At 53.9% G+C, this 26,587-nt stretch overlaps 1 protein-coding gene across 1 annotated transcript in view; it reads right to left on the bottom strand.

Moving 5' to 3' along the window:
• The window catches only part of COL22A1 (collagen type XXII alpha 1 chain), a 244,538-nt gene that overhangs the window by 127,412 nt on the left and 90,539 nt on the right, over nucleotides 1-26,587 (bottom strand). Inside the window, exons 13-22 of the mRNA XM_021088863.2 lie at nucleotides 25,727-25,780; nucleotides 24,679-24,723; nucleotides 23,780-23,833; nucleotides 21,872-21,916; nucleotides 16,254-16,307; nucleotides 14,716-14,760; nucleotides 9,038-9,082; nucleotides 8,737-8,766; nucleotides 8,420-8,473; nucleotides 4,696-4,749 (exon numbers count right to left, since the gene is read on the bottom strand). Of these exons, the coding sequence (XP_020944522.1) occupies nucleotides 4,696-4,749; nucleotides 8,420-8,473; nucleotides 8,737-8,766; nucleotides 9,038-9,082; nucleotides 14,716-14,760; nucleotides 16,254-16,307; nucleotides 21,872-21,916; nucleotides 23,780-23,833; nucleotides 24,679-24,723; nucleotides 25,727-25,780 (480 nt within the window). The remainder of the gene's footprint in view (nucleotides 1-4,695; nucleotides 4,750-8,419; nucleotides 8,474-8,736; nucleotides 8,767-9,037; nucleotides 9,083-14,715; nucleotides 14,761-16,253; nucleotides 16,308-21,871; nucleotides 21,917-23,779; nucleotides 23,834-24,678; nucleotides 24,724-25,726; nucleotides 25,781-26,587) is intronic.

Here is a 26,587-nt window from a genome sequence, read left to right as displayed (position 1 = left end):
TGGGATGAAAAAAAAAAAAGTTGGGCATTCTCTGTCAAAGGTCAGAACCCAGGAGCCCAGAGGCCCAGTCCAGGGTCCTGTTCCGCCCATACCACCAACTGTGCCAACCGCCTGGAAAGCAGCACTCCTGTGGGACTATACAGTCACTAATGCTATTATGTATTTATGCATATTTACACCCTTATAGATATTATTTAAATATTTATTGTAATGTATATATAAAAATATGTTTTATAAACATGGGGCACTCCTCTAGATGCTGCAAATACAAAAATAACATCCTCACAGACATATTTTAGTGGAGAAAACAAAAATAAACAAATTCTCAAATAATAAAAATATCAGGTAAGTCCTCTACAGAAAATTAAAATAGGCTGGTGTGAGAGTGACAGGATGTCTATTTTGGGGTGGACGATTAGGGCACGAGAGAATTTTTTTTTTGAAAAATCAACCTCATGGAAGCTTTCCAGTGTCCAAGTGCCTCCACAGCCTGGAGCCTGGCTGGCTCTACTTTGGAAAGTTCTGGGTTCAGATGCGGCTGCAGCACTGCCCCCTCCAGCAGGGCTCCCCAGGCAGGGCCTGGTTCAGAAAGGCAATAGGAAAACAGAAGTTCAGAAACGGCTTGAGTAGCTTCTCTACCTCCGTCTAAGGCAGGGAATACAGCCAGGCTGTGAGTGCCTGACATCCCCTGCAGGGGTCCTGCACCTTCCAGGGCTCTGCGGGATCGGGATGGGGATGGGGATGCGGGATCAGGATGGGGATGCGGGATGGGGATGGGGATGCGGGATCAGGATGGGGATCGGGATGGGGATGGGGATGGGGATGCGGGATGGGGATGGGGATGCGGGATCAGGATGGGGATCGGGATGGGGATGGGGATGGGGATGCGGGATGGGGATGGGGATGGGGATGCGGGATCAGGATGGGGATCGGGATGAGTATGGGGATGGAGATGTGGGACTGGGATGGGGATGGGGAGAGGGTGCCTGGCTCCTGACCCTCCCCTTTCACCACATCACTGTGGTAAAATACCAGCTATGACCAAAATGAATGCATTCGCCTTGCCAGGGATTACGCTGTCTGCCTCTCGCTAATCTCTAAAATAAAGGCATCCCATTATGCAGCCGCTCTGCTGTCTCTGTGTCTCGGTTCCCCGGCCCCTGCAGCACCTCACTGTCTTGTCTCTTCCCGTGCCACAGCCTGAGTGTGCACGCTGACAGTAAGGAGCCCTTCAGAGGGACGTTTCAATGGAAGCTGACGGGGAGGAAATGCAGGAAGCCCTGAGCGAGGGCGAGGGGTCGTGCTCTGAATAAGTCGTCCTTCGGTCTCGGGTCTTCCCGACTCAGCCAGAGACCGGCTGAACAGGAAGTGGCTTCTGAGCCCACACCAACATCGCCGTTTGCCTCTGCTCTGGGTGTCTGCGGTGAAGCCGAGAACTAGCAGTGCCCATGGGATGGAAGGGCTCCCGTCAGATTACCGTCAAGGACACCAGCAGCACGGGGTCCCCAGCGACCCACTGGGTCACCCCCCTCTGTTTGCTAGAGACACAGGACCAGAGAAGAGCTCCTCTCTCACCACCCCGCCCTGGGACTCTGGGCTTGCTCTCCTCCGCAACACACTCGGTCTCTCAGGCCAAGGGCTCTGCCTCTGCCTCGGGGCCCTGCTGCCTGGCAGAGCCTCGGGTCCAGGACAGGTGCTCCTCCCAGCCCCCTCCCCGGTCTGGACCACCACCTTTTCCCCTTGACCACAGCCATCATCTCCTAGTCGGTCTCCTCCCCTCCACACAGCGGCCAGACGGATGCCTCTGGAATGCAACCTGGGCCACGCCACTTCTGCACCCAAACATCCTGCAGGGAACGAACGGCAACCAGACATGCATGAGACAGTCCGGGAAACTGTGAACACAAGTGAATACACGATGAAGCTTCTTCACAGATTTAGGTGTGATGAAGGTATTATGGATTTGTTTCCGGAGCCTGGAAAGGGGGGTGCAGGCCCTTCCCAGGACTGTGGTGAGGACGGGCACTTAGCTGGAGCACAGGGGATCAACCAAGACCGGCCGCACCCTGCCCTGCCCTCCTCTCCACCCAGATTGCTTCTCGGGTCCCTTTACTTCATTCCTCAAATCCCCCGTCTTGGTGCATGTGTCAAAGCCCCTCAGCCCCAGCCAGCGCCAGGGTCGGATCAAGTGCAGCCGCCCCTGCCCTGGAGTCTGACACTACTCTTAGGGGTGAGAGGTTTTTCTGGGGTGGACAGCAGCCGTCCCTAGAGGATACATGAGCACTTTTGGGGTGCCAGGACGTCATGGCCAACGAAGCGTGGGCCTTGACAAACAAGCTCCAGGCAAGAGACATCCCCTCCCCTCCTTAATAAGAGCCACCTGAATAAAGACAAAGATTTAAAACAAACAAAAAAAACTTTAGGGAGTTCCCGTCATGGTGCAGTGGAAATGAATCTGACTAGTATCCATGAGGACGCAGGTTCGATCCCTGACTCGCTCAGTGGGTTAAGGATCTGGCGCTGCTGTGAGCTGTGGTGTAGGTTGCAGACAAGGCTCAGATCCGGAGTTGCTGTGGCTCTGTTGCAGGCTGGCAGCTGCAGCTCCGATTTGACTCCTAGCCTGGGAACCTCCAGATGCTGCGGTTGCGGCCCTAAAAAGACAAAAAAAAACCCCACAAAACCCAAAAAAGTCCTTTGCAGTCATCTCTGTTATCAGAGTCACACTCACCATCCAACATTAAATTAGGAAAAGTAACACTTAGAGCGGCTGGGGGCGAGATGAAATAAGGTTCCCTAAACACCCATCACATATGTACAAGACCGCTGTTTTCTCCTGAGACCATGCACGGGCTTGCTGGGGGAATGACAGCCTCGACAGCTGCCACGTCTTGCTGCCCATAAAGGGCCACGCCCACACTGGCACGAGTTTTCTCACAACAACTCAGCTGTCTGGGCTGCCTTCCCATTGTGACCAAATACACAGGCACAGAGAGGCTGGGTCCCCTGAAGGCTCACGCAGCTGCTGAGAAGGAGAGGCAAGCTTCAACCTAGGTGCATTTTGCTGCCAAGTCCAGGATCCTTGAGCCACACAGAGGAGACGGCAACTGGCCTTGACCCATTCGACTGATGGGGAAACTGAGGCCAGGGCTGGGGATGCTCGTGGGAGGTGGCATCTCCACGGTCTTCTAGCATAAGTGCCTTCTCCCACCCAACCCGCCTTCAGGACACCCTTCCACGTCTCAGTGAGCCTTCAAAATAAGTTCCTCTGAGAAGCCTGGGAGTTCAAGACGGTCCTAGGATGCAGAGGTGCTTGGAAACCAGAGGAGGGCGTTCACGGTAGGTAAGCACAGGGTGGAGTCTGTGCTGAGTCAGAGGCAGGTCACCGGATGTCGGAACTGAGAAGGTACCACGTGATCCCCCCTAGTCACACTCAGTCCACAGCAAACCTGAGACACCACCCTCTTCACTAGGGACTCTCCAGGCTATGAGAGAGGCCATGTGTGGGACAGGGGCTCCCTCTGCCAGACCCCAGAACCCCCGCTTCCACCCATCTGAGAGTGGCCCCCTGGCCTCTGGACTAAAACCTCCAAGGGCAGTGAGCTCCCTACCACCAGGGGCTGCCCCAACCCCTCTGGATGGTTGTGCCCTGGGCCTGCTCGCTAGGTGAGCCCGTGGAAGATGCCCCATGCTTAAGGGCCGGGCACCCTGCAGGGAGCTGAGAATGCAGAGTTTCAGGCCAGTCCCAGTTCGCCGTGGGGGCACCGAGGGGGGCACCCAACCCAGGTGTGCTTCATCACCCTCTGTCCTAAAATACACAGCATGGTGTCAGGCTGTGTTTACTGGTGGATTCAAATCCATAAGGGGTGCACAATCAGAATAAAAGGACAAGGGCTGAATTGAATTAAACACTTCAGGAATTATGATATTCATGGAATTTCCGTCGTGGCTCAGTGGAAACCCCCAACTAGTGGGTTTGATGGGTTTGAACCCGATCAAACCCACCCCATGAGGACATGGGTTTGATCCCTGGCCTTGCTCAATGGGTTAAGGATCTGGCGTTGCCATGAGCTATGGTGTTGGTCACAGCTGTGGCTCAGATCCCGTTTTGCTGTGGCTGTGGTGTAGGCCTGTAGCTGCAGCTCCGATTCAACCCCTAGCTTGAGAACCTCCACATGCTGTGGGTGCAGCGCTAAAAAGACAAGAAAAAAAATTACGGTACTCGAAAATAACGTGGATTTTTAGATTAGAGGACCTAACAGCCCACGGGCAGACTGCTACTCTTTCACTGCTATTTTTCCTTACTCCTTCCTCAGGACTTAGCTCAAGCATCACCTCTTTCAGGAAGCCCTGGCTGGCCCCCAGGTTGGGTCACTGCTCCTTGTCTGTGTTCTCTCAGGCCCGGGCTTCCTTCTGCTGGGGCTCTGACCACACACGGATGTGAGTGTCTATATTCATGACTCGTGGCAAACAACAGGCTCATCTGCACCAAATGACCTGGGATTCAGCTCCGGGCTGACCACACAGCCCATCCTCAACCACCGCTGATGAACCCAGTCTAACCCTTCAGTCTGCTTCCAATCTTTCATTCTAAGCTCATGAGACAGGCTTCATCTCCTCCGTCTGAGCTGCTAAAATGGGGGGGGGGTCTCAGTGGGGTCGAGTTGGGGCGCCATAAAGGGAGGACAGTTTACTTACTCGGAGGCCTTGCAGGCCAGGAGGTCCGTCCTTGCCTTCTGGACCCCTCAGACCCTGTAGGAGGAGAAGACAGGGGGAAAAAAGACCAGCCGTGGTAAATACAGCGTAAACACCACAGGATGTACTCTGCCCTCTCACTCTCCCTGCATAGGAAAATACCATCCCGTTCCAGTGAGGAATCTGGGAGGGAGGTCAGGAGGGAAAAAAATTCCCCGTTCCCTCCAATCCATAGCACTGAAATATCTGGTCTAATTAAGGGTGTTTAACAACCGAGATGGAGGTGCCATCACTCACACTTTAAAGCTGAGTACAGCAAGGATCGAATGCCTTGCATTAGTGCACACAAGAGCGCACACACTATGCACACACGATGTGCACATAAAACAGGTGTCTGGAACCCACGCATCTTTTGCTCTAAGCCTGGTGCCTCTGCCCCTGTATCTTGCTGCCTCAGCAAGAGCCAGCTGAGGTTATCGGACCCTCTGTCCATTGTGATATGAAATGACCGTCTGCATAAATAAATGAGGTTGTCTACGAGAGATCAACTTCCACTAAGCAAGGAAAACTGGCACACGAGGGCAGCATAGTGACCTGATTAAAGTCCGGCCCCCCTCGGTACGTATCTGCTGCCTGATCTCAGACAAGCCACTGGGCATCTCTGAACCTCGGCTCGTCGCCTAAGTGAGGGCAACGTACCTCCCTACGGGGTGGTTGTGAGGGGCCACATGAAGGATGGGCACAAAAGCCCTGACTCAGCACCCGGACCTCCTGAGAGCACCCGATTTATACCCAAATGTAGAGTGATGTCACTTAGAACACGGCATGAAATGTGAACGGGAAAAACCCTTCAGCTCTGTGGCTGTGTCACAAACTTTATGGGTGAATTTGGGCCAGAAACTCCCTCTCTGCACTTCAATTTCATCTTTCATAAATATGATTATTATATCAACAGCCCCAATTACCAAATTCGGCATAACTATTAAGTGATGGAATTGTATTTAGGTCTAAGGTCTTTCCTCTTAATAACACCCTAAAAATAAATACATGAGTGGACAAACAGTAGTAATTAAAGGTTTAAATCTCCCTTGCTCTCAAAGATTATTCCAGAGAGCTCAGGGGAAAATCCACAGACGTGAGCTTTCCTTAAGCATCAAGAGATGCCTTGCGTTTGATCTGCTCACCTGGAGAGATGCTTTATTATGCTCAACCAGACATTGATAAAACTCCCAGAATCTGTTTTGTCTTGGGGAGAGACTGAGAGATGCATGCCTACAGCAACCTCAGCATTTGGATGCAGCGGGCTGCATGCTGTTTCCATTTAGAGAATGGGAGACATTTTCTACTTGCTGGGGTTGCTAGATACAAACTCAGAATTTTCCATTCTCAACAGACGCCAGTGAAGACAGGTTCTCGATTTGTTTCAATCCAATGACTATTTAGGGAGCAACTGCTCTGCGGAAGGCCCTGGGCTAGGTGCTGCCAGGCATTCAAAAAAGACAGAACTAAAAGTGACAACAATATTGGGCTTAATGAGGCTTCACAGAGCGGCGCTTTCTACGGGGACTCCTTTAACCCTCACAGGATATTTACGTGGGAGAGGCTGTCAGTGATGATGATGTCCAAGTTGGGGAAGACGAAGAGGGTAAGAGAGGCACAGCGACGCCATCAAAGACCCAAAGTTACTGGGAAGATGAACTGGGACATGAAATCAGATGTCCTGGGTCCTAACCCCAAGTGCATTCCACGGGCACGGGATCCTTATGAGATCATACGGTGACCAGGCCCCACGCTCATGTTCATCTGGAATGCCCATTGTGGGCTCTCTCCTCCATAAGCCTGTATTAAGTTACAAACTCTGTGGATTTAGAAATGGGAGAGACAGTGGCCCTGGTCTTAAGAAACTTCCGGTCCTGGTCTCTTATCACTGGTCCCCATTTTTCACAAGGTCTGTAGGTAAGCTACTGGGTTTCTGAGCTCCTTGAAAGGGAACTTCATCACCAACACTACAGATCACACCCAATTCCATTCTACCGAGAGCATCTAGCCTAGGGGGCAGCTTCAGGACCCTGGACAGCTCCGCCGGGTGCAGGCTTGGGGTATCTGAGTGCTGAGGTTCAGCACCCTCTCTTTGTCCAGTGCAATGGGCTCCAGGTACGAGCCACGCAGAGAATTCTCACTAATCATCCGGAGATTGCGAGCGTTCATTCTCGATTGCTTCTCTCTCCTACTCCTTTCACTAAACCATGAGGTCAGGCCATGAGCTTACGCCCCTTTATCTCCAGTCTTAATATTTCACTTGCTATAAAATAGGTGGCCACAGATGTTTAAGGCGTCTTTCCCTCAAAACAAAATTTACATAAAGGGGGCAAACTTCCCATTATGACCTCCCAGATCCCAGGGTCAGAGGTCAAGGAGGCTGCCTCGCGAATTAAGCAGGGCTGGGCATCGTCACCTTCTCTTTCCTTAGTGGGACCATGAAGTAGAGTAATTCTCTTTGGCACATCTCAGAGGAGGGATTGCTGTCCTGTGCCCTCTGGAGTGAAATGAGCGTGGGCTAGACAGTCAGACAGATCCGAGTTCAAAGCTCAGTCTTGCTTCTCAGCTGTGTGATTTAATAACATCTCTGTACCAATGTCTGCACTAGTAAAAGTACAAAAATAATTTCACCCTTGCAAACAACATGCAAATGTTTTTGTATATAATATACTACAGTATATGGGCAGCCAGTACTTTTGCCAATCCTGGATCTGAAATATATGCGCGTATGTGCACGGAGAGCGAAATATGAGAGCATTCTGCATTATCTACTTTCAGCCTCGCAACAGTTGTAACGATGCCGGAGAGCTCTGGACACCAAGCCTTGGAGAAGCTGGGCAAAGCAACTGAGGTTAGAGAGACAGAGGGTGGCTTTTCTGACCTGAGCTTTTAGATAGGAAACTGTTCTAATTATGCTGGAATGAGACGTCTAAGTTTCCTCTAGTTTTACCCCAGTAAAAACATACACATTTATCTGAAGGAGGAATGGGCCTTGATGGCTTCATAAAAATCTAATTTATGGACATTTCAAAATAAGATTGGCCTTATTTCCTTCAACAAAATACAGTAACTTGAAAGCAGCAGCAGCCCGTTACCAGGATGAGCACGGGTCAATCACTAGCTTGGAACCGACTATAGCCTTATGAATAATTATCCTTTGTCTCTGACCTCTTATCAAAAATGACCATTGTGATTTGCCTGGCCTCTTCTGAGTGGTTATTTACACATCATCGAATCCCTAACCGAGGGAGAAACCAAAGGCTGAAGTGATCCAAACGACTGCAGAGTCAGTATGACTCAGAAACATGCCGAAAGCAAACACGCACCGGAAGCGACTCAACCGGCATCAAAGTGCCCAGTGGTTTCATTCCTTTTATCCGAAAGGAAACTACAGCACCAGACGGCAGACCCGAGGCCCCAATCCCGGCCTGTGTGGGACGTGACTGGGGGCTCCGGAGGTGGGCTGCCCGGGCTTTCCTCTGGGCTCCACATTGCTAACTGCATGGTCCGTGCCCAGGGGTCTCACGTGAGGCCCAGTTTCCTCCTGTGCCGGGGGCTGACAACCGTCCCCGTCCCTGGGGTGCTGGGGAGAGCTTCTGACACCACGCAGTGCCCAGGGTGAGCCTGCCTATTACCTTCCAGATCTACAGGTGTCAGGGCAGACCTGGGCTGGGGAAGGATGGCTTACCTGAGCGCCTGGTGGCCCAGGTGGGCCCTGGTGACCTCGTGGTCCTGGGGCTCCCTGGAAACATAAGCCACACAAGAATTAGCCACAATCCCCCCTCCACACAATGGGGTCCCTTTGCTGACTCTGCTTTCTTCAGAGGTCCCATCGAGGACCGAGATACTCGGCGGAGATGTGCGTTCCTAGCCGAGAGTCAGCTTGACCCATCTCTGAAAAGCTCCATCTGAGTTCAGCAAGCAGGGTCACTCCCATGCTGGTGGCCTTCCTATTTCTGCGGCCCCCCGAGAGCCCCACCACGACAGGACCCACATTCCTCTCACCTGCTCGCCCTTCAGGCCCTCTCTCTGCACCTGAGGGACAAACCAGATGTCAGCAAAGGCGGCGGCATTTTCTCCACAGTCAACCTCGCTCCCCTCCGGAGGGGACTCACACAGCAGGCTGGACTCAGCCATTTCTGACTCGTCTCTGGTTCTATCCCATCATTGGTGCGCTAAGACTTGTACCCAGCCTGCGTCACCCGCGGACTCCCGCCCCATTCCCGGAGGCAACAACTCTCCCCAGTCCATACTCCTAAGAGGATCCGAGTCCACGATTCCAACCCCTGGTGGCAGCACCACTCACCACAGAGCCCGGTACCCCGGGAGGTCCTGCAGGCCCCACGGCGCCCTGCGGAGAAATGAGCAACCTGTCAACAGAGTGTACTTTTTGTCGAGGAACAGTTAATTTATAAGGCTGTGTTAGTTTCAGGTATAGAGCACACTAATTCAGTTGTACACACCTACACACAACCACGTGTATATGTATATTCTTTTACAGATTCTCTTCCATTACAGGCTATCATGAGATCTTCAGTGTAGCCCCCCTGTTGTGTGCTTATTTCATACACAGTACCGTGTATATGCTAATCCCAAACTCCTAGTTTATTTCTACCCCCTCTCTCCCCCCAGGTAACCATAAGTTTGCTTTCTGTGTCTGTGAGTCTCTTTCTGTTTTGTAAATAAGTTCATATGCATCATTTTTTAGATCAAAAAGATATATGCACCCTAGCACTTCAGAAGCTCTGTTCACAACATCCAGGACATGGAAGCAACCTAAATGCCCACCAACAGAGAACTGGATAAAGAAGATGTGGTACATATACACACAATGGAATATTACTCAGCCATAAAAAGAATGAAAAATAATGCCCTTTGCAGCAACATGGATGGACCTAGAGACTCTCATACTAACAGGGTGTACCGACCACCTTCCCTGCTGTTCTCCACCCCTTCGAGGCCCTTGTTTATCCAGGCAAGCCCTCAGGACCGCCGCCTCCTCCGTGCTCCATCACACATGCCATCCTGCCTGGTCTTACTGCCTTCCTGTACATTTCTGTGTCTAACTCGTATCTCTGCATCAAGATGGTAGGAGCCTTGTTTTTGTTCACGAGCACATCTTGCCCAGTGCTTGGATGTGGCTGGTGCTTTTTGCAGCACTTCTCTGCTCAGGGGCATCCCTCGGTCCACCACCCAGGAGCACCTGCTCTACCAGGCACTGCATCAGGCACAGTGAGCACCCGTTCCACCAGGCACTGTGTCAGGCACAGCGAGAGCAGTGACCACACCCACGGTGCATCCTCTGCGTGAGGCCCAAGGTTCAGCACTTGGTCAGAGATCAGGAAACACTTATCCAGCAAATAACTAACACAAGGGCTGTGCTGATCCCCCTCCATTTTCAACAGGTCACGCTCTACAGAGGTTCTGTTTTCTCATCTGCTTCTCCCCTCCCCCCAGGCCGCCCAGGCTCTGACAGCTGTAAGGTCAGATTTCCAGAATGTGGGCTACACCTTGGTTCTACACGGGGCATATTTTTCAACCAACAGAAAAGTCTTTGCTGTTATGTCTCTAGTGCCCTAGAGACAAAAACAAGGACACTGTTCACAGCCAATGTCCCCACATGTGACTTGGAGATGCGACTTTTCATGTGCCCTAGAGGCTGGCTTGGGCAGCACGAGACACGTTCAAAACCTCCTGGAGAATCAGCTGGCAAAGCTGAATAAATACAGAAGCATCTATTAGCTCCTAGGGCCCAGGAGTAAGAATGAAGGACTCAAGGCACACCTGTCACCCTGCGTTGAGGTCCTATCTTATGGACAGGGCCAGTTTTCTCTGACACCCAAACTGCTGCAGTCACAGTTCTGATGCTCACACTGCTGCCCAAGACTTGAAAAAGTCACATTTCTTTACATGGCATCAGGTGTTTTCCTCAAATCTCACTTCATAATGACTCTTTAAAAACACTTTACTTTTTTTTTTAGGGCCGCACCTACAGCATATGGAGGTTCCCTGGCTAGGGGTCAATTGAAGCTACAGCCACTGGCCTCCGCCACAGCTTCCACCTCAGCTCATGGTGACATTGGATCCTTAACCCACTGAGCAAGGCCAGGGATTGAACCCATGTCCTCATGGATTCTAGTTGGGTTCATTACCTCTGAGCCACAATGGGAAGCTTTACTTTTTAGAGCAGGTTTAGCTACGCAGCAAAGCTGAGTGGCACGTACAGAGGGCCAGTTCTTCTCACTGGACCTGGCTTTCTGTCTCACGTGTCATAATCGAGTCCTGCCTCAGAAACGTGTTTCCATTCCAGCTTTTCCTCTCCACGGCCCCAGCACCCATATACACACGCGTGTGCACACACGTGCTCACACTGCCTTTTTAAAGCACTTTCTATCCTCTCCAGACACTTCCATGACATGTACATGTGGCCAGCTCCAGGCACTCAGAACCCGGTATTGCTTCCCTATACCCCACACATCTTATTAATACTTCGGCAATACTACTGTCAGTATTACTAAAATCCTGAATGAACTACACACTGGAATATTCTGAATTACACTGTAACATCTTGGTGTGGCTCTCCAAACTACACGGTAACATTCCTAACTATACAGTCACCTTTTGGTGTGGTTTCTTAAACATACGGAAATACATAAAACATTCATATAGGAACATATATATACTTATATACAGATGAGAAAGATAAAAAGAGGGTTAGGTGTGGCTGAATAACGATTCTTCTGAGGTTTATCATTGCGTCTTTCTCCTTTTATCGTCACAATGTCTCATTACGACATTCATTTTTATTGTCTTTATTGCTGCATTTACCATCATCATTACACCATGCAAAGTGAGTTTCAGTGATAGTTATGAAATCAATTAATCAACACATGTTTTATCACCTGCACAAGTAATTTTACAAACGGTGAGATGAAACGTCTTGACAGGTTAAATCATTAGCAAGGAAAACTAAGACCCTATGGTCCATTCATGATAATTTATGTATATAACGCTAATAGGCATTGGATACTGTTTCTATGCCTTGTTCTAAGGACCTGACATGGACTAAATCTTTTCCCCTGAGAGACTGTCCTGTCTTAGAGATGAAGAAACTGAAGCCCAGCGAGGTTCAAGGTCAAAGAACTGGTGGGGAGTTCCTGTCCTGGAGCAGCGGAAATGAATCTGACGAGGGACCATGAGGTTGTTGGTTTGATCCCTGGCCTCCATCAGTGGGTTAAGGATCCGGAGTTGCCGTGAGCTGTGGTGTAGGTTGCAGACTTGGCTTGGATTCTGCGTTGCTGTGGCTGTGGCGTGGGCCGGCAGCTATAGCTCTGATTAGACCCCTAGCCTGGGAACCTCCATATGCCATGGGTATGGCCCCAAAAAAGACAAAAGACGAAAGACAAAAAAAAAAAAAAAGTAACAGGACCAAGAGTCTGCCCTTGCATCATTCGGTTTCTACCACCTGGGTATCGAATTTTGGCAAAGATCTATTTTACCCACCGGGGTAGCCAGCCTCCACGATGGCCCTGCCGCCTGGTGTTCAGAGCCTGCGTCCTGGCCTCCTCTCCGGACCACTGTCCGTCTGTGCGGCCAGGCGCTCACAGCAGAAGTGATGGGTGTGGCTTCCAGGATGAGGTTATAGACGTGACTATGGATGCCCCCTCTGGACCCCCAGCCCCGGCCTCAGCCGACTCACCCCACACTCTGGGGGAGCAGCAGCTGCTTCTGTGAGCCAAGCACCCTGGGCGTGAGTGTGGAAGTGGATCTGGGAGCCGCCCGGCGGAGAGGCCCAGGCACTGAGCCCTCCAAGCACCCTGGGCGTGAGTGTGGAAGTGGATTCTTCAGATGTCATGACTCCACCCTGGTGATGGCGCATGGAGGACCCTGAGCCGCCGCCGCCCAGCCGTGCTGCTCCTATATTCCTGGCCCTCAGAGGCTGCTTGAAACCATTTCACCCTCATTTTACCCAGCAGCAGATGACTCACACGGCCATGCAGTGAGTCCACTGACACTCTTTGTCTTGTCCTCTTTTGAAGGCTGCACCTGCGGCACATGGAAGATCCCAGGCTAGGGGTCAAATCAGAGCTGCAGCTGCCGGCCTACGCCACAGCCACAGCAACGCCAGATCTGAGCCGCGTCTGCAACCTACACCATAGCTCATGGCAACACTGAATCCTTAACCTACTGAGCGAGGCCAGGGATCGAACCTGCAACCTCACGGACACTAAGTCTGGTTCTTAACCAGCTGAGCCACATTGGGATCTCCCACTAACACTCTTACTACAGCAAAGAGAGCTTCCCCTGACACTGCAAGCTGGTGCATCGCCTTACAGGCAGCTAGATCCACATGCTTTGGTCTGTAGCCCCTGAGGAGTCCTGAGCAAGACACCCTACTTCTCTGGGCCTCTGCTCTCCCATCTGTAAATCGAGGGGGGTTTCGATCAGCTCAAGGGGTCCAGCAACTTTCTCAAAGACTAAAGCATCTAAGACTTGTCCCACTGGTGTCCTTTTAGACTCAGTTAGGAGGCCTTACATCATCTGAGAACCACTGGTTTCTTGACTCTTCCAACGAACACCCCAAATCATGCCATGACCCTTGACCCTTGTCTTCCTATGCCGCTGCATTCATTGTAATAAGTGGTGATAACTCAGCTGCTTCTCAATAAGGAGGGGCCACAAACCTCTATCCATGAGGTGGAAGGTTGGCATTTATGGAACACGCGCGCGCGCATACGTACACACACACACACACACACACACACACACACACACACACGGGCGAGGTGGTGGGAAAGAGCTGTCATCTAGATCCAAACTTTAAGGATCATTCCCTCTTAGTGACTTGAAATAAACTACTTATTTTAGGATTTAACATCTCCTGTCAAGGAGCTGCGAGAATACATTAAAACCCTGACACTAGGATCCCATAACAATGGAGGTCTCAACTCTAAAAATACTCAGAGAATAATTAACTCCGCTAGAACGGAAGCCCAAGTGAGAAAGTTTGGAAGATATCAGCATTCTCCAGCCACCGCTCCTGAAAGGAGGCTTTTTTTAGCCTGTAGGTCTATTTATTTATTTACAACGTTTGCCCGCTCTCCTTCTGTAAAGAGTCAGAACGGCCGTTCCCTTTTCTTCTAGTTTCAGGTTGCTCTGGGGACTCGTCTGAGCCCGGCAGTGACCTTCACCCGACCTCTACAGTGATGCTGAGCAGCAGGGATGCGCCTCTGGTCTCGCCTGCCTTGGCTTTGCTGGATTCATCCTGCTCCCGTCCCTCCCCAGCTGTTCTCAAACCCAAGGTCTGATGTCTTCCCCCTCCCCATAACCCAGACCACAGTGCGCTTTCTTAGTTTCCGCTGTGACCTTGAACGCCTACAAAGGTTATCATCATCACATACACTGTCCTAGCACTTCGCAATGTGCCAAGGCTTTTTACATACAGGTCCTTCATTTGAGGTACAGAAACCCTAAGCAGCAAATGCACCAAGTTAAGCCTTGCTGGGAAACTGTTCCAAAACAGATGACCCGTAGAATGATACTTTATGAAATAACTGGCACATCTTCAAGATTATAGTTCTGATAAAAAGAAAAAATGCTGCAGAGGAAAGAGAAGGAGAACAGGAGGGAGAGGAGGGGGAGTTGGTAAGTTTTTTTTTTATATTTGTTCATACTCTGCCTAGTCCAAAAAGCCATATAGGTAGCATAATATTGTAATATGTCTAGACATTATATAATAGGGATTTTTGTTTGTTTCTTAAGTGAGTTTTTATTTCTTAGAGTAGAAGAGATATTGAAATACAATAACCAGAAATTTCCGGTAGGTTGAGTTCCCACGTCCAACGCTCTTCGCTCTTCGTCTGCACTCTGTTCTAAACTCCAGCCTGGCCCCCCCCTCCCCCCCCCCGCACACACCCCCCCGGCCCCGATGTGTTCAGCTCACACGCCTGCTCCTCGGGGCCTTCCCGCCGGAGCCTGGCTTACCTTCTCTCCCTGGGGCCCTGGCACGCCGGGAGCGCCGGGTCGTCCCTGGACGAAAGAGAGGTGGATGGTTAGCGCAGAAGGAACGGGCTGGGGGGCAACCCTCTTCCGACTCTGTACCTGGCCTCATTCCCAGAAGGCACAGGTCCCCCGAGACAAGACGTCCAGCCCGCGTGTGCTGCTAGGAAGCGCCTCCTCAGCTAGCCTGACGCCCCATCTCCAGGCAGTCCCTTTGGACTCGAGCTGGTGCTGCAGAGTGGAGGAGGCATCCTGAGCCAGCAAAGGACCATTCCTGAGGATGCGAGGGGCCAGCAGAGAGAATGTGGGGAGGGGGCGGAAGGTGGAGGACCCCTTCTGCCAATGTCATGTGGAGTCCTTAGGGCGAGCTGGGGAGTGGCCAAGTGTCCAGGGCCGAGGAAGGCGGGAAACGGCCGCCCAGACTCTGGATCAGGGCTCGGTAATGAGGCAGAGAAACCCAGGTCCCAGGGAGCTGGCCCCTCCCCGTCAATGCCCCCTCGAGGAAACCTCCCGGGCGGACTCCGCAGGGTCCAGGCCCTGAAAACTCCCACTGGAGCGGGAAGTGAGGAGGGGCCCAGGAGCCACCCCACCCACAGGAACAAGGAAGGCTCTGGAAGGCAGTGCGCCCATCAGGGCTCACCCCATGGAGGAGTGATTTCTGTAGGGCTTCATCCCAGAGGTGCAATTAGAATACACTTAAGGGAGTTCCTGTGGTGGCTCAGTGGTTAATGAACCTGACTAGCACCCATGAGGAGGCGGGTTCAATCCCTGGCCTCGCTCAGTGGGTTAAGGATCCGGTGTTGCCGTGAGCTGTGGTGTAGACTGTAGACTCGGCTTGGATCCTGCATTGCTGTGACTGTGGTGCAGGCCGGCAGCTACAGCTTCGTTTGGACCCCTAGCCTGGGAACCTCCATGTGCCACAGGTGCAGCCCTAAAAAAAAGCTTCCTTCTTGTCTCACCCATCAGCCGCTGGGGGTTCTCTTGCAGAGGCCACCAGGATAGCAGGTTATTAGTTTCTTGGCTGTCCATCCAGAGATGGTCCGTGTCTACCCAAGTTGCCCATGCATTTTCCCAGGTGGTTCTACACTTGCCTTTATGTTCCACTTAATAACCGATCCTACAGGCCATCCTATCAGTACAGGAGGCACTGCCTTAATTTCCACAGCCTCGTAGGATCCCCTGTATCTACAAGCCCTGATTCATTCAAGGTCCCTCACTGATGAGCACCTGGGCTCTTTGCGATCTCTCACTCTTGGGGACAGGACTACAATGAATACATCACCTTGAACCTGTGCCATCATCCGTGGCCTTGGCCTTGGCCTTAATGCTCACATGTCATCTTGCTGGGGTTCAAATGGAGTTAGAGTGGTATGCTCTCTGGGATCCCTCCACCACGGTGTGGAGTTGTCCACGTGTGACCGTAAGCCAGGGGCTGGTGGCTAAGCCTCCTGGAGCCCCGTGCCAGGCCCCCACCCCGTCCTGTCCTCCGACAAAACCTCACCCTCGGGAGCATGCTCACCTACCTGCTCTCCGGTGTCCCCACGCTTTCCGGGGAATCCATCCAGGCCTCGATCCCCCTGGCAAAAGGAGGAAGGGAGAGAAGTGAAGAGCAGAGGGCATCCTCGCAGTCCATGCCATAGAAAGGAGGGCAGGCAAAGTGCCCGCCAAGCCCCACGGCGCACAGGCTCCTTCAGACACACCAGAGCCGAAGACACGCACACAGCCCAGAGCTCACATGCCCTGGGGGCCAAGGACAGTAAGTTAAAGGCCAGGGAAACAACATTTCTTTCTTTGCTGCTCTTTTCCCCTATTTGTGACCCGCGAACACCGTGCAGCCTCTCTGAACCACAAAGACACCTCATCTCATGCGTGGGTCTCCAGGGGGTTCAAAAGGCCAACGCAAGGGGCTCGTAATGCAGTTCACAAACTGTGGGCACATTTTTATCCACCATTCATTCATCCATCCAGTAAGTAAGTATAAACACCCACTGCATTTCCAAGTGAGCGAGGGGTGACAGAGACAGAGACAGACAGAGCGCTAGACAGTGATGGAGGCAGAGAGAGATGGAGACAGAGAGAGACAGCGAGCTAGACGATGACTGAGACAGGGGCACGGACAGAGCAGGAAGACAGAAGACAGCTGTGGGGAGAGCGGGGGCTCTAACTGCCACAGCTGGGATAGGAGGTGGGTGGAAGTGACAGGGAAGACTGGGTTGGCATTTAAACTGGAGCCAGCACATCCCATCAAAGTCGTGACACTTAGTCTTGTGCGGCTGATATTTGGTTTCATTGGGTTTTGGAACCACTGCACTGACCACACAAGCACAAATGAGGACAGGATGGCCAGCCGATGGCCAGCTCCATTCCTCGCACAGGCTGAGTGGCAGCCGGGGCCCTGGGGCTGGGAGGACACGGAGCTGGGCTGCCCTCACTACTGGGACTGGAACCCTGGCTCTTCCACTCTCAAGCTGCGTGAGCCTGGACAATTCACCTGGCGACTCTGACTCAGTCTCCTGTCGACAATACGGCTGACGTTTATCTCACAGGCTGCTCACGTGAGGAGGGAGTGAGCTGACACGTGGAAAACGCTTAGAGCAGCACCTGGCACGCGGAAGCAGCTACTAAGCACTGGCCGAGCACACAGCGTGTGGCTGTGCGGAACGGGGACGGGGAGAAAGGGGCCGGCAACGGGGAGTGTCATGGGAGACACCGGGGTATGAGCTGGGAGTCCTAATCCAGGTTCTGTCTACGCCGCTGCCCCTGGAGGAGTCTAGCTGGCTCTGGGATTCAACGGTCTCATTGGGTTGAAATAATGAAAAACAAGAAAAGAAAAAAAGTGACTGTATTAAAAGAATTCTAAGCTCGCTGGTGATTTTTCACTTCCCTTAATTGACTGGGACGCGTGTGTACAGTCAGTCCTGTGTGTCCACGCGGGATTCATTCCAGGACCCCACGAACACCCAAACCCACGATGCGCAAGTGCTTTTTGTAAAATGTGCAGCATTCGCGTATGACCGAGCACATCCTCCATGTACTTTAAATCATCTCTAGAGTTCTCGGAACACCTAATACAATGTAAATGCTTCGTAAATAGTTTTTGGCACATGGCAAATTCAAGTTGTGCTTTTTGGAACTTTCTGGATTGTTTTTCCGAATATTTTTGGTCCGTGATTGGTTGAACCTGCAAATATGAAGTGCGACCTCTATATGCAAATTAAGCAGAATCAATCCGTGTCCGCGGCATCTTCTGAGTACCAGGGGCTGCACCCACACTTGTTTAAAATTCACATCAGTGACTCAATCCTGTGAGACTGTCCCCACTATCAGTAAAGGAAATCAAGTCTCAGAGTCTCAGGGCCAGCCTGGTTCACACAGCTCAAAGGAGGAAGCCGCGGTATTCACTGCCTCCATCCAGGGGGGTTGTGGCAAAGGCCAGGTGTGTGTGGGGGGGACCCAGACCACTTGCTGCTGTTCTCAATCTCTGACAGCAGGGGGCGAGCACACCCCACTTAGAGTGTGAAAAGCCCTCAGCTCCGGCCATCTAGGCTGCAGTCCCGAGGATCCTGAAATCTGGTGTCCGTGTGCACACTTAACGTGGGAGGGGCGTGTGGCGTGCCTTCCACGGGACACTTGCTCCGTAAAGGTTTAACTGAATGAGCAAGTGAATGCACCTCTGTGTGCCCAGCACACGGAGGACAGTTAACCAGCACTCGTAACACTAGGTCCTGGTGGACAGAGCTGCTGGCCCTTCCAGAACCACAGAGACTCAAGGCCATGGCCTTCCTGATGCCTTGCAGTAAGGCACCGCTGGGGGCCGGTGTTAGGGGGCAGCACAGCTGGGGGCAGTGTTAGGAGGCGGTCAAGGTCCCTTCAAAGCCCCACTCCCTTTTGTTAAACATCCAGGAGTCCCTGCTGGGTGACAGTCGCATGTCTGTTTTTACAACTAATTTCATTAGGTCCTCAGAGCCACCTCCTGAGACGGTAGCATGACCCTAAATGTTAGATAAGGAACACAGGGATCGGGGAGGCTGGAAGCCGGTGGAAGGTTCTAGAGCTGGCAGAGGCACAGCCAGGTTGGGGCGCCGGCCCTTCTGATGCCAAAGCCAGCGCTCTGTCCATTTTACCTGGGCTACCGGGGCCTGGGCTTCCCTCTCCTGAACCTGGGCAGGGCCCCCTCGACTTCCTCCCTGGGGCCTCAGCAGCGTGACTGCCACACCCTCCCCAAGCCTGGGGAGCATGGCTTTCCAGGCAGAACTGGGGCCACCACGTCCCCTTTTCGACCCTCGTGAGCCGACTCCTCTCTTTGGGACTAACTAGGTTGACCCTACAGTCTGTCAACTGTCCCCAGCCTGGTAGCCCCTGGACAACCATTTGGGCCTCACTGCTCCATCAAAGGAGGTCCTTGTGCCTACAGAGCCTCCAGGGTGCCCTGTGTCTCTGAGGCATCTTCTGGAAAATGCCTAAAGCAAGGCTGGCCCACTGCACCCGAAGGCCCCATCGGAGCCAGCCTGGCTGATGGATGGGCACTGCCTCTCTCTGGCCCAGCTCCATGTCTGGCAAGGCCAGGCAGCTGGATGCACCTGTCTCAAGGGGAGATGGAAACTTCCTTCTTGCTGATTTAAGAAATCGAGAGGTTTGTGAGGAAATAAACTGTCTTAAGTACCCATCAGATATAAGAACTGGAAAGGAGCCCAAGAGATCACACAGCCCAAGCTTCTGGTTTGACAGATGGGAAAACGGAGGCACAGAGAAGGGACTGGTGCACCCGAGTCACCGAGGAAGTCAGCGAGTCTGAGATCACACCTAAAGCTGAACTCGCAGGGCCTGGGCTGTGCTCCCCTCACTTATCTTTCTTTTTTTTTTGTCTTTTAGGGCCGCACCCTTGGCATTTTGGAGGTTCCCAGGCCAGGGGTCTAATCAGAGCTACAACTGCCGGCCTAAACCACAGCCACAGCCATACCAGATCCAAGCTGCATCTGCAACCTACACGACAGCTCACGGCAACACCGGATCCTTAACCCACTGAGCAAGGCCAGGGATCGAACCCGCACCCTCATAGATACTAGGCGGGTTTCTTAACTGCTGAGCCACGACGGGAACTCCCCCGCCACTTATCTTCTCTTTTCTCTCTCTCTGTCCCCCACTCTCCATAAATATGGCATATGTTGCCCAGCGCTGTTGGGAGCATTTACAAGTATCCACTCATTTGATCTTCACAGTGGCCTCAGGCAACAGTTACTCTCAGCATTGAGGGCAGTTGACCAAGAGGTTAAATAAACTTTCCAGAGGTCACATGGCTTGCATGCCCCAGAACTAGGATTCAAATGCAGGCCAGCTGCCTGGGAACTTCTGAGTGTACAGTCTGAATTTCCCCCGAAACACAGGGCCGAAAGAAACAAATGTCTGTGGCCATGTCGGTTACCTTCTGGACATTTTGATCCTGTTATTTTATCCAATCTCCCAACAAGCTTTGGGGAAGGGGCGAATATTTCCACTCTGCAGATGAGAAACTGAGGCTCTGGTGCACCAAGGGGCTGCGCTGCCCCCACAGGCCCGTGAGGACTCAGCTCCACCAGCCTCCTCAGAGACCCTGGGGCCCCCAGCTGGCCAGTCCTCCCATGCCCAGCATTAAGCTGCTGCAACCAGAGAGCCCAGGGGGCCACCTTTCCGATGGTGCCGTGTTCCTGCTCAGTTATTCCAAGTGTCACGTTCACGTCCCTCTTGTAAGGGGAAGGAGCAGAGGGCCACGGTGAGGGGCTGTGCCTGTAACCAAACACGGAAGCACGGGACATCTCTCAAAAGGACCAAGAGACCTAAGCCCTCATGAGCACTGGGTGAGAGATTTCGCTTCTTAAGCTACTATGATTAAAATATGACATCCAGGAACAGCAAATAAGACGGACACGGAACGGCGTATGTTAGTGTGACTGTGTGGAAGAAGGTGAGGTCCGGAGTTCCCATCGTGGCGCAGTGGTTAACGAATCTGACTAGGAACCATGAGGTTGCGGGTTCGGTCCCTGCCCTTGCTCAGTGGGTTAAGGATCCGGCGTTGCCGTGAGCTGTGGTGTAGGTTGCAGACGCGGCTCGGATCCCGCGTTGCTGTGGCTCTGGCGTAGGCCGGTGGCTACAGCTCCGATTCAACTCCTAGCCTGGGAACCTCCATATGCCGCGGGAGCGGCCCAAGAAATAGCAACAACAACAACAACAGACAAAAAAGACAAAAAAAAAAAAAAGAAGGTGAGGTCCTACAGAAAATGAGCCCAAGTAGTCCCTGCTGTTGTAGCGGGATGCTGCACCTGGAGGCTGTCTTTGCACTATTTTACAAATATACTGAAGTTAAACACCTTAATAATTTAGAAATTCCCTCTAAAGCTGGAGAAACACGCACTCTAGGAAGAGGGAAGAGGGCAGATGCTGGAGAAGGGTCTGGAACGTGAGTTAGCCCAGACAGGCCAAGCGCCAGCTCTGGATCTGAAGGAGCCCAGTGCCCAAATGGGCCTGGGGAAGCTTCCTGAGACTGTGAGGCTCACTGCTGTCGGGGGAGGCCCCCGCCACCCCAGGCCCCCAGCATTCTATGGCCTCAGCCCCTTGGAAGGATCTGATCCAAGGACCACCTGTGACCTGCTGGCATCCTTATGAAGGGACGGCCAGCCTGAGCCCTCCTCAGTCACATCATCTCCATGGCAACTTGAGTCTCCGCTTAGGGCAGGTCACAGCACTTGGCCAATGAGGCTAAGTGTGGGCCACCAAGGCTACAACTGTCACCAGGAACCCTCCCTCCATCGAGAGGCAGGGTAATTGAGGGGCGGGGAGCCTATGCAACTTGCCAGGAGTGCCATGAGTCCGGAACAGCAGCTGGAATTTTCTGAGTCTCAACCCAGGGCTCTTGCAAAACCCCCAGCCTGAAAAACCTCAAACTCTGTCTTTGCAAAAGGGGACTGTAACCCCTGCAGGTACCAAGCCCATAGTCTTCTTGGGCCAGGGCTTACATTCAGGGTGGCCCGGCACCCTGGTCCTCGCCCGTCACACACGCACACATGTGCACGCACATGCGCGCACACACATACACACAAACACGCACGCATGCACGCACACACATCATCTATGGAAAGCTGCAGGGACTGAATCAGGCTGTAATTACCTTTTCTCCTCGGGCTCCCTTTTCTCCTCGCTCTCCCTGGAGACCCTGTGGGAGAGGGAAGGTGAGTAGCCAGCAGCCCACCCCAGCCTCTCTGTGCTCTGCGTGCGGGGCCCGCGGACAGGATGGCGGGGAGGAGCTGTCTCCGGCGGAGTCTCCCCTGCACAGTGGCCTGGGCGCCTTCCGGGTGCACATCAGCTCCGGGGGCTGGTCCCCGGCCTGGATGACCCAGGTCCTCCCGCCAACACCTGGACACACCCTGGTTCCTGAGCTCTCCAGGCCAAGTGCAGGAACGTGGCCACAGCGTCAGACCCCACTGCCACCCAGAGCCTGTGGTCCCCTCTGATTGTGGAATGGAGGGGCGACCCCAGCCTTGAACGTGAGGCTCTGGGCCCTTTCAGCCACATCCCCCGCCCTCCGCTGCAGGAACAGGACCACTGCCCAGTCCTGCACCCACCCCACCATCCTCAGGGGCAGCATCCAGCATCCACGCTAAGAACCCCTCCCCTCTGGGGGCAGACGTGACAGAAACAGAAACGTCAGGCGAGGTGTGGGCTTCTCTGGCCGCAGGCTCTAAGGGCGGTCCCTGCCCCGCCCGCCGCCACTCCACCCCCTCACCGGGCTTCTCTGTCCCCAGAGCACTCGGCCCACGTGACACATTTCCTGCCCGCTACCCGCCCCCCCAAGCAACAGGTGAGCCCAGGAGGGCAGAGCCCCCCTCCCTTCAACACTGTGTCCCCAGGGTCTGGAGGAACGGCTGCTGCTGGTGTTCATAACTGCTTGTAGAATGACTAAGTGACCTGCTGAATGGCTGCATCAACCCCTTGGTTTGCCAGAGAGTCTTGTGGTTCTGCCTGAAGCCTCTGCCCCAGGTCAAAGCGCAGGAGGTCAGAAGGCCCATGTCTCCTCAGGTGTGCAGGGTCATTGGCCCCCCTGCCGGGGAAGCACGGCTTCTCCTGGGCAGGAACGCCCTTGGGGAGCGGGCCCCGCCCTGCCGGAGGGCCTGGGCACGTCTTTGGTGCAAGGTGAAGTCCCTGTGTCCCCCGTCCTGCCCTTCCTCTTCTCCCTTGGACACGCCACGAGGAAGACGGTGCAGGGGTGGGGACTGCCCGGACCACCTGTGGATTTCAGGAGCAACACAAGCATCTCTGATGCCCGGAGAAGCACAGGACCAGGCCATGGGACACTGTCCCGGAGGGGAGGCGGTCTGAGGACCACGGAGGCCTGCGGGGGGCTGGACATGCGTCCCACCTGAATTCCATCCAAATGTGTTGGCCAGAAACTCAGAGAGCAGAGGTCTTAAATGCCCCCAAGGCAACACAAGCGCCTTGCTTGAAAATGACCTTGTACGCTGCTTCTCCCATTTGGAGATCGGCTCCAAGCTTTCTTAACGAGAAGCAGGAAGGAACAGGGGTAGAGGCCCAGGAAGCCACTGTGCTCCTGAAACACTGCATCCATGTGTTCCTGGCCTCATTCACGGGCACTTGGTGGCCAAACACCCACCGAACATCCCATGCGTCTAGCACTGCGCTGGGGGCCGGGGTTTAATAAAAACTCCTCCCCGTTCCCGAACAGCAGACTGGACAGGAGGGCAAAAAAGGCTTCTCAGGTCCAGGGTCAGCAGCATCTAGGCTGCTGGGTAGAAATACAGATCCGTGGGTCCCACACAAGTCTGCTGCTTTGTTATCTGGGAATGGGGTCCTGGGAATGTGCATTTAAGCTTCCTCCCAAGACACCCTTTAAGACCCCACCACTTTGCCCTAAGAAGGGACACGGATGCTTCACTGCCGCAGGCGGGGGCAAGGCAGAGGCCCTCTGTGTGCACGGGAGCAGGAAGGGGACCTGTGGGAAAGCCTGCGTCCCCCCCAAGAGAAGGCACCAGAGCCCCTTCCAGATAGCGACTTTACTCACCGGAGCGCCAAGGGGTCCAGGAAGTCCTGGGGGTCCGGGTGGGCCTTGGGATCCCTGCAGAAGTGTTCACAAGGGAGCGGTTTGGGGACGGAAAGAAAAGACAGGAGCAGAGGCAACGCTCCGTCAATAAGCGTCTTCAGGGGCCAGACGGCTGCTTCTCACCCGCCAGGCCGCCCACACAGGGTCTCCCCAGAAACCCCTCCACCTCCACTGCCCCTGCAGGGAGAGCTCGCGTCACTCCCTGCCTGCTAGAGCCAGGAACCCATGCCGTCCCCGAGCTACCGTGAGGCCAGGGCAGCCTGGACAAGTCCTGACCAAGCCCAACAGGAGGCTACAGAGCCCGGGGGCGCCTCTGCTGCCTGGATCAGCAATGGCCATGCTTTTCAGGCAACTACACTGGTGATATCTGTTAAAGTCTATTAAAATTAAAACGTGCTTTTCCTCAGCCAAAGATAGGCAATTTTTATAAACTATCCTACTGAGATAAAGATACAGCACATAAGGGGAAATGCACACACACACACGCATGCATTTTTGCTTCAGTGATTTTAGGGAAAAACAAATGAAATTAGCAATAACCTTGAGAGCCATAAATAGAGGAAAGGTTATATAAATTACGATGCATCCATGTCATGGAATAATATGCACTGATTAAGAGGACACGTGGCATCTATCTGCACTAACGTGGAAAAACTACTCGTGTTCAATTAGAAGGTATTCGGAAGGTATGGTATGATTCACTTTCTGCAAGAATTTAGAAAACATCGTGGCTGCGCAAACACACACGAGCATGTGCACATCTCCTTTCCACCCAAAGAGCTGCGACGCAAAAGACTGGGTTTGCACTGAGATCTGGGCACCAGGAAGGACAGAGGAAAAGAGCTCAGAGCATCACTTACCCGCATGCCCACCTCACCAGGCAGCCCCGGCTCTCCCGGCTCCCCCTGCACACACAAAACAGCACAGGGTCACAACCCAGAGGACAATGGCCCAGGCATGCTGGGCAGCCCTTCCTGGAACTCAGAACCCATCACGGGAACAAAGTAACCACCGGTGAGCAGAGACACAGGCTTCCCCAAGAGACTTTCTAGAAGCTGATCTTCACGGGGGTTTTATCTCCTCAGCCCCCGCCCCTCCTGCTGCAGCTGCTGGTCCACAAAACTAAGCTCAGACGGAAGAGCGGGGACAGCAGGGCGACGGGCGTGACCGTGTGGCCGTCCTCATGCGGGGGGGGGGGGGTCTGGCCACCTGGAGGGGGGCAGGAGGGGTCTGGAGGTCACAGGTCCCCCTTCCTCTCCCGTCCTGTCCTGTCTCCCCGCCAGGCCTCCTGTCCCGGAGCACTGTGGGCTTATGGGGTGCTCACAGGTCAGGGCACCCTCCGAGGCCCGCGCAGACGCGCTGAAAGTGGCAAAGGGAGCGCAGAGAAGAGCCCCAGAGCCGATGTCCGCTTGGGTTCTCGGTGGAAAAGCGGCTCCCTCTGCCCTGGGTCCGACTGCCCGCCTGAGCTGAGAGCGCCCCTTGCCTGGGGCCCCGGGGTGTGTTCCACCTCAGAGGCAGGGGGTGCAGAGGTGGGGTTGGGGAGCCGCTGGCCGTGCGGGCTGCAGGACGCTGCTGGGGCACCACCTGGCTCCCAAAGCTGCAAACTGGGCACTCGGGAGCCGAGGCCTCTGCTTGGATCCCGACTTCCCTCCGTGTGAAGACCTTAGGACGAGCCCTCCCTGTAGAACTGCCATCAGCTGAGTGAGAAAACAACGCCCCGGGACCCTCAGGCGATGCCTGGGGGCCACAGCTGCTGCTGGTGTTTGTTCTAACTACCGGGCTGGGAAGATGCTGGTCCAAATGGGCACCAGCTCAGGGCACCCCCTGGCAAAGGCTGCCACACTGCAGGCCTGGCAGGGGTCTGACCAGGGGTCTGCGGGGCTGGGGCTGCCGAGGGAACAGACTTACCCGCATGCCTTTGCTGCCGTCTCTCCCCGGGGGACCCGGCGGGCCCAGGGAGCCCTGGGGGGGGAGAGAGAGAGAGACGAGCAATTAGGACGGGGCGAGGACAGCACTGGAGATGGCGCTCAGATGCTGGCGGCCAAGCACGAGCCAGGCAGGAATTGTGGCCAAGCCTGCTACGTGGAGGCTGATTCACAGACCTGCGACCTGGGCGCCCCCTGGGAGAGGGTACAAAATGCAGATTCTCAGGCTTCGCCGAGACCTCCTGCATCAAGGTGCACATTTTCACAGGATCCCCAGGTGATCGGCACGCACCTGACAGCAGGACCGAGATGCCAGGCCCTGCCCTCCCCTAACTCAACCTATGGCTCCCTCCATCCAGGCCGGCGCCACACACATCGAGCACAGTGCTGGGCTGGATCGGGTTCTGGACCTGGGCCCCGTCAGCTCTGGGCTGGATGATTCTCTGTTGGGGCGGGGGGTGCAGGATGTCCTGGAGTATCCCCAGACGTCAGCAGCACTCCCAGGTGTGACAACCAAAACTGTCCCCAGACATTGCCAAACACCCCCCGGGAGGTAAAAACCAGTGACTGAGAACCACTGGACTACACCAGGTATTGCACTTCTCAGTCGGGGCAAACTCCGTTCTAATGGATCACACGGAAGCATGAGACGGGCGCGCCCGTGGAGCAGCTGTGGGGACCCGCTCATCTCCCCACCTCTCCCAGGGACGGACGGGGGGCACCTCAGAGACAGTGGAAACCAAGGTCTCTTAGCTCCCAGCCAGCTCCCACACCGCTGGATTCAGATCAAAGGATCGATTTTCCGTGGGACACTGAGCAAGTCAGTGTCTCTCTCTGAGCTTAT

The sequence above is a fragment of the Sus scrofa genome, chromosome 4 (genome assembly GCF_054392235.1).
Source record: "Sus scrofa isolate SSC_HxYL_T2T_F1_AM1 chromosome 4, Sscrofa_HxYL_maternal_Yorkshire_Landrace_v2.0, whole genome shotgun sequence".
NCBI classification, from domain to species: domain Eukaryota; kingdom Metazoa; phylum Chordata; class Mammalia; order Artiodactyla; family Suidae; genus Sus; species Sus scrofa.
This window is presented reverse-complemented; position numbering and strand designations above follow the sequence as displayed.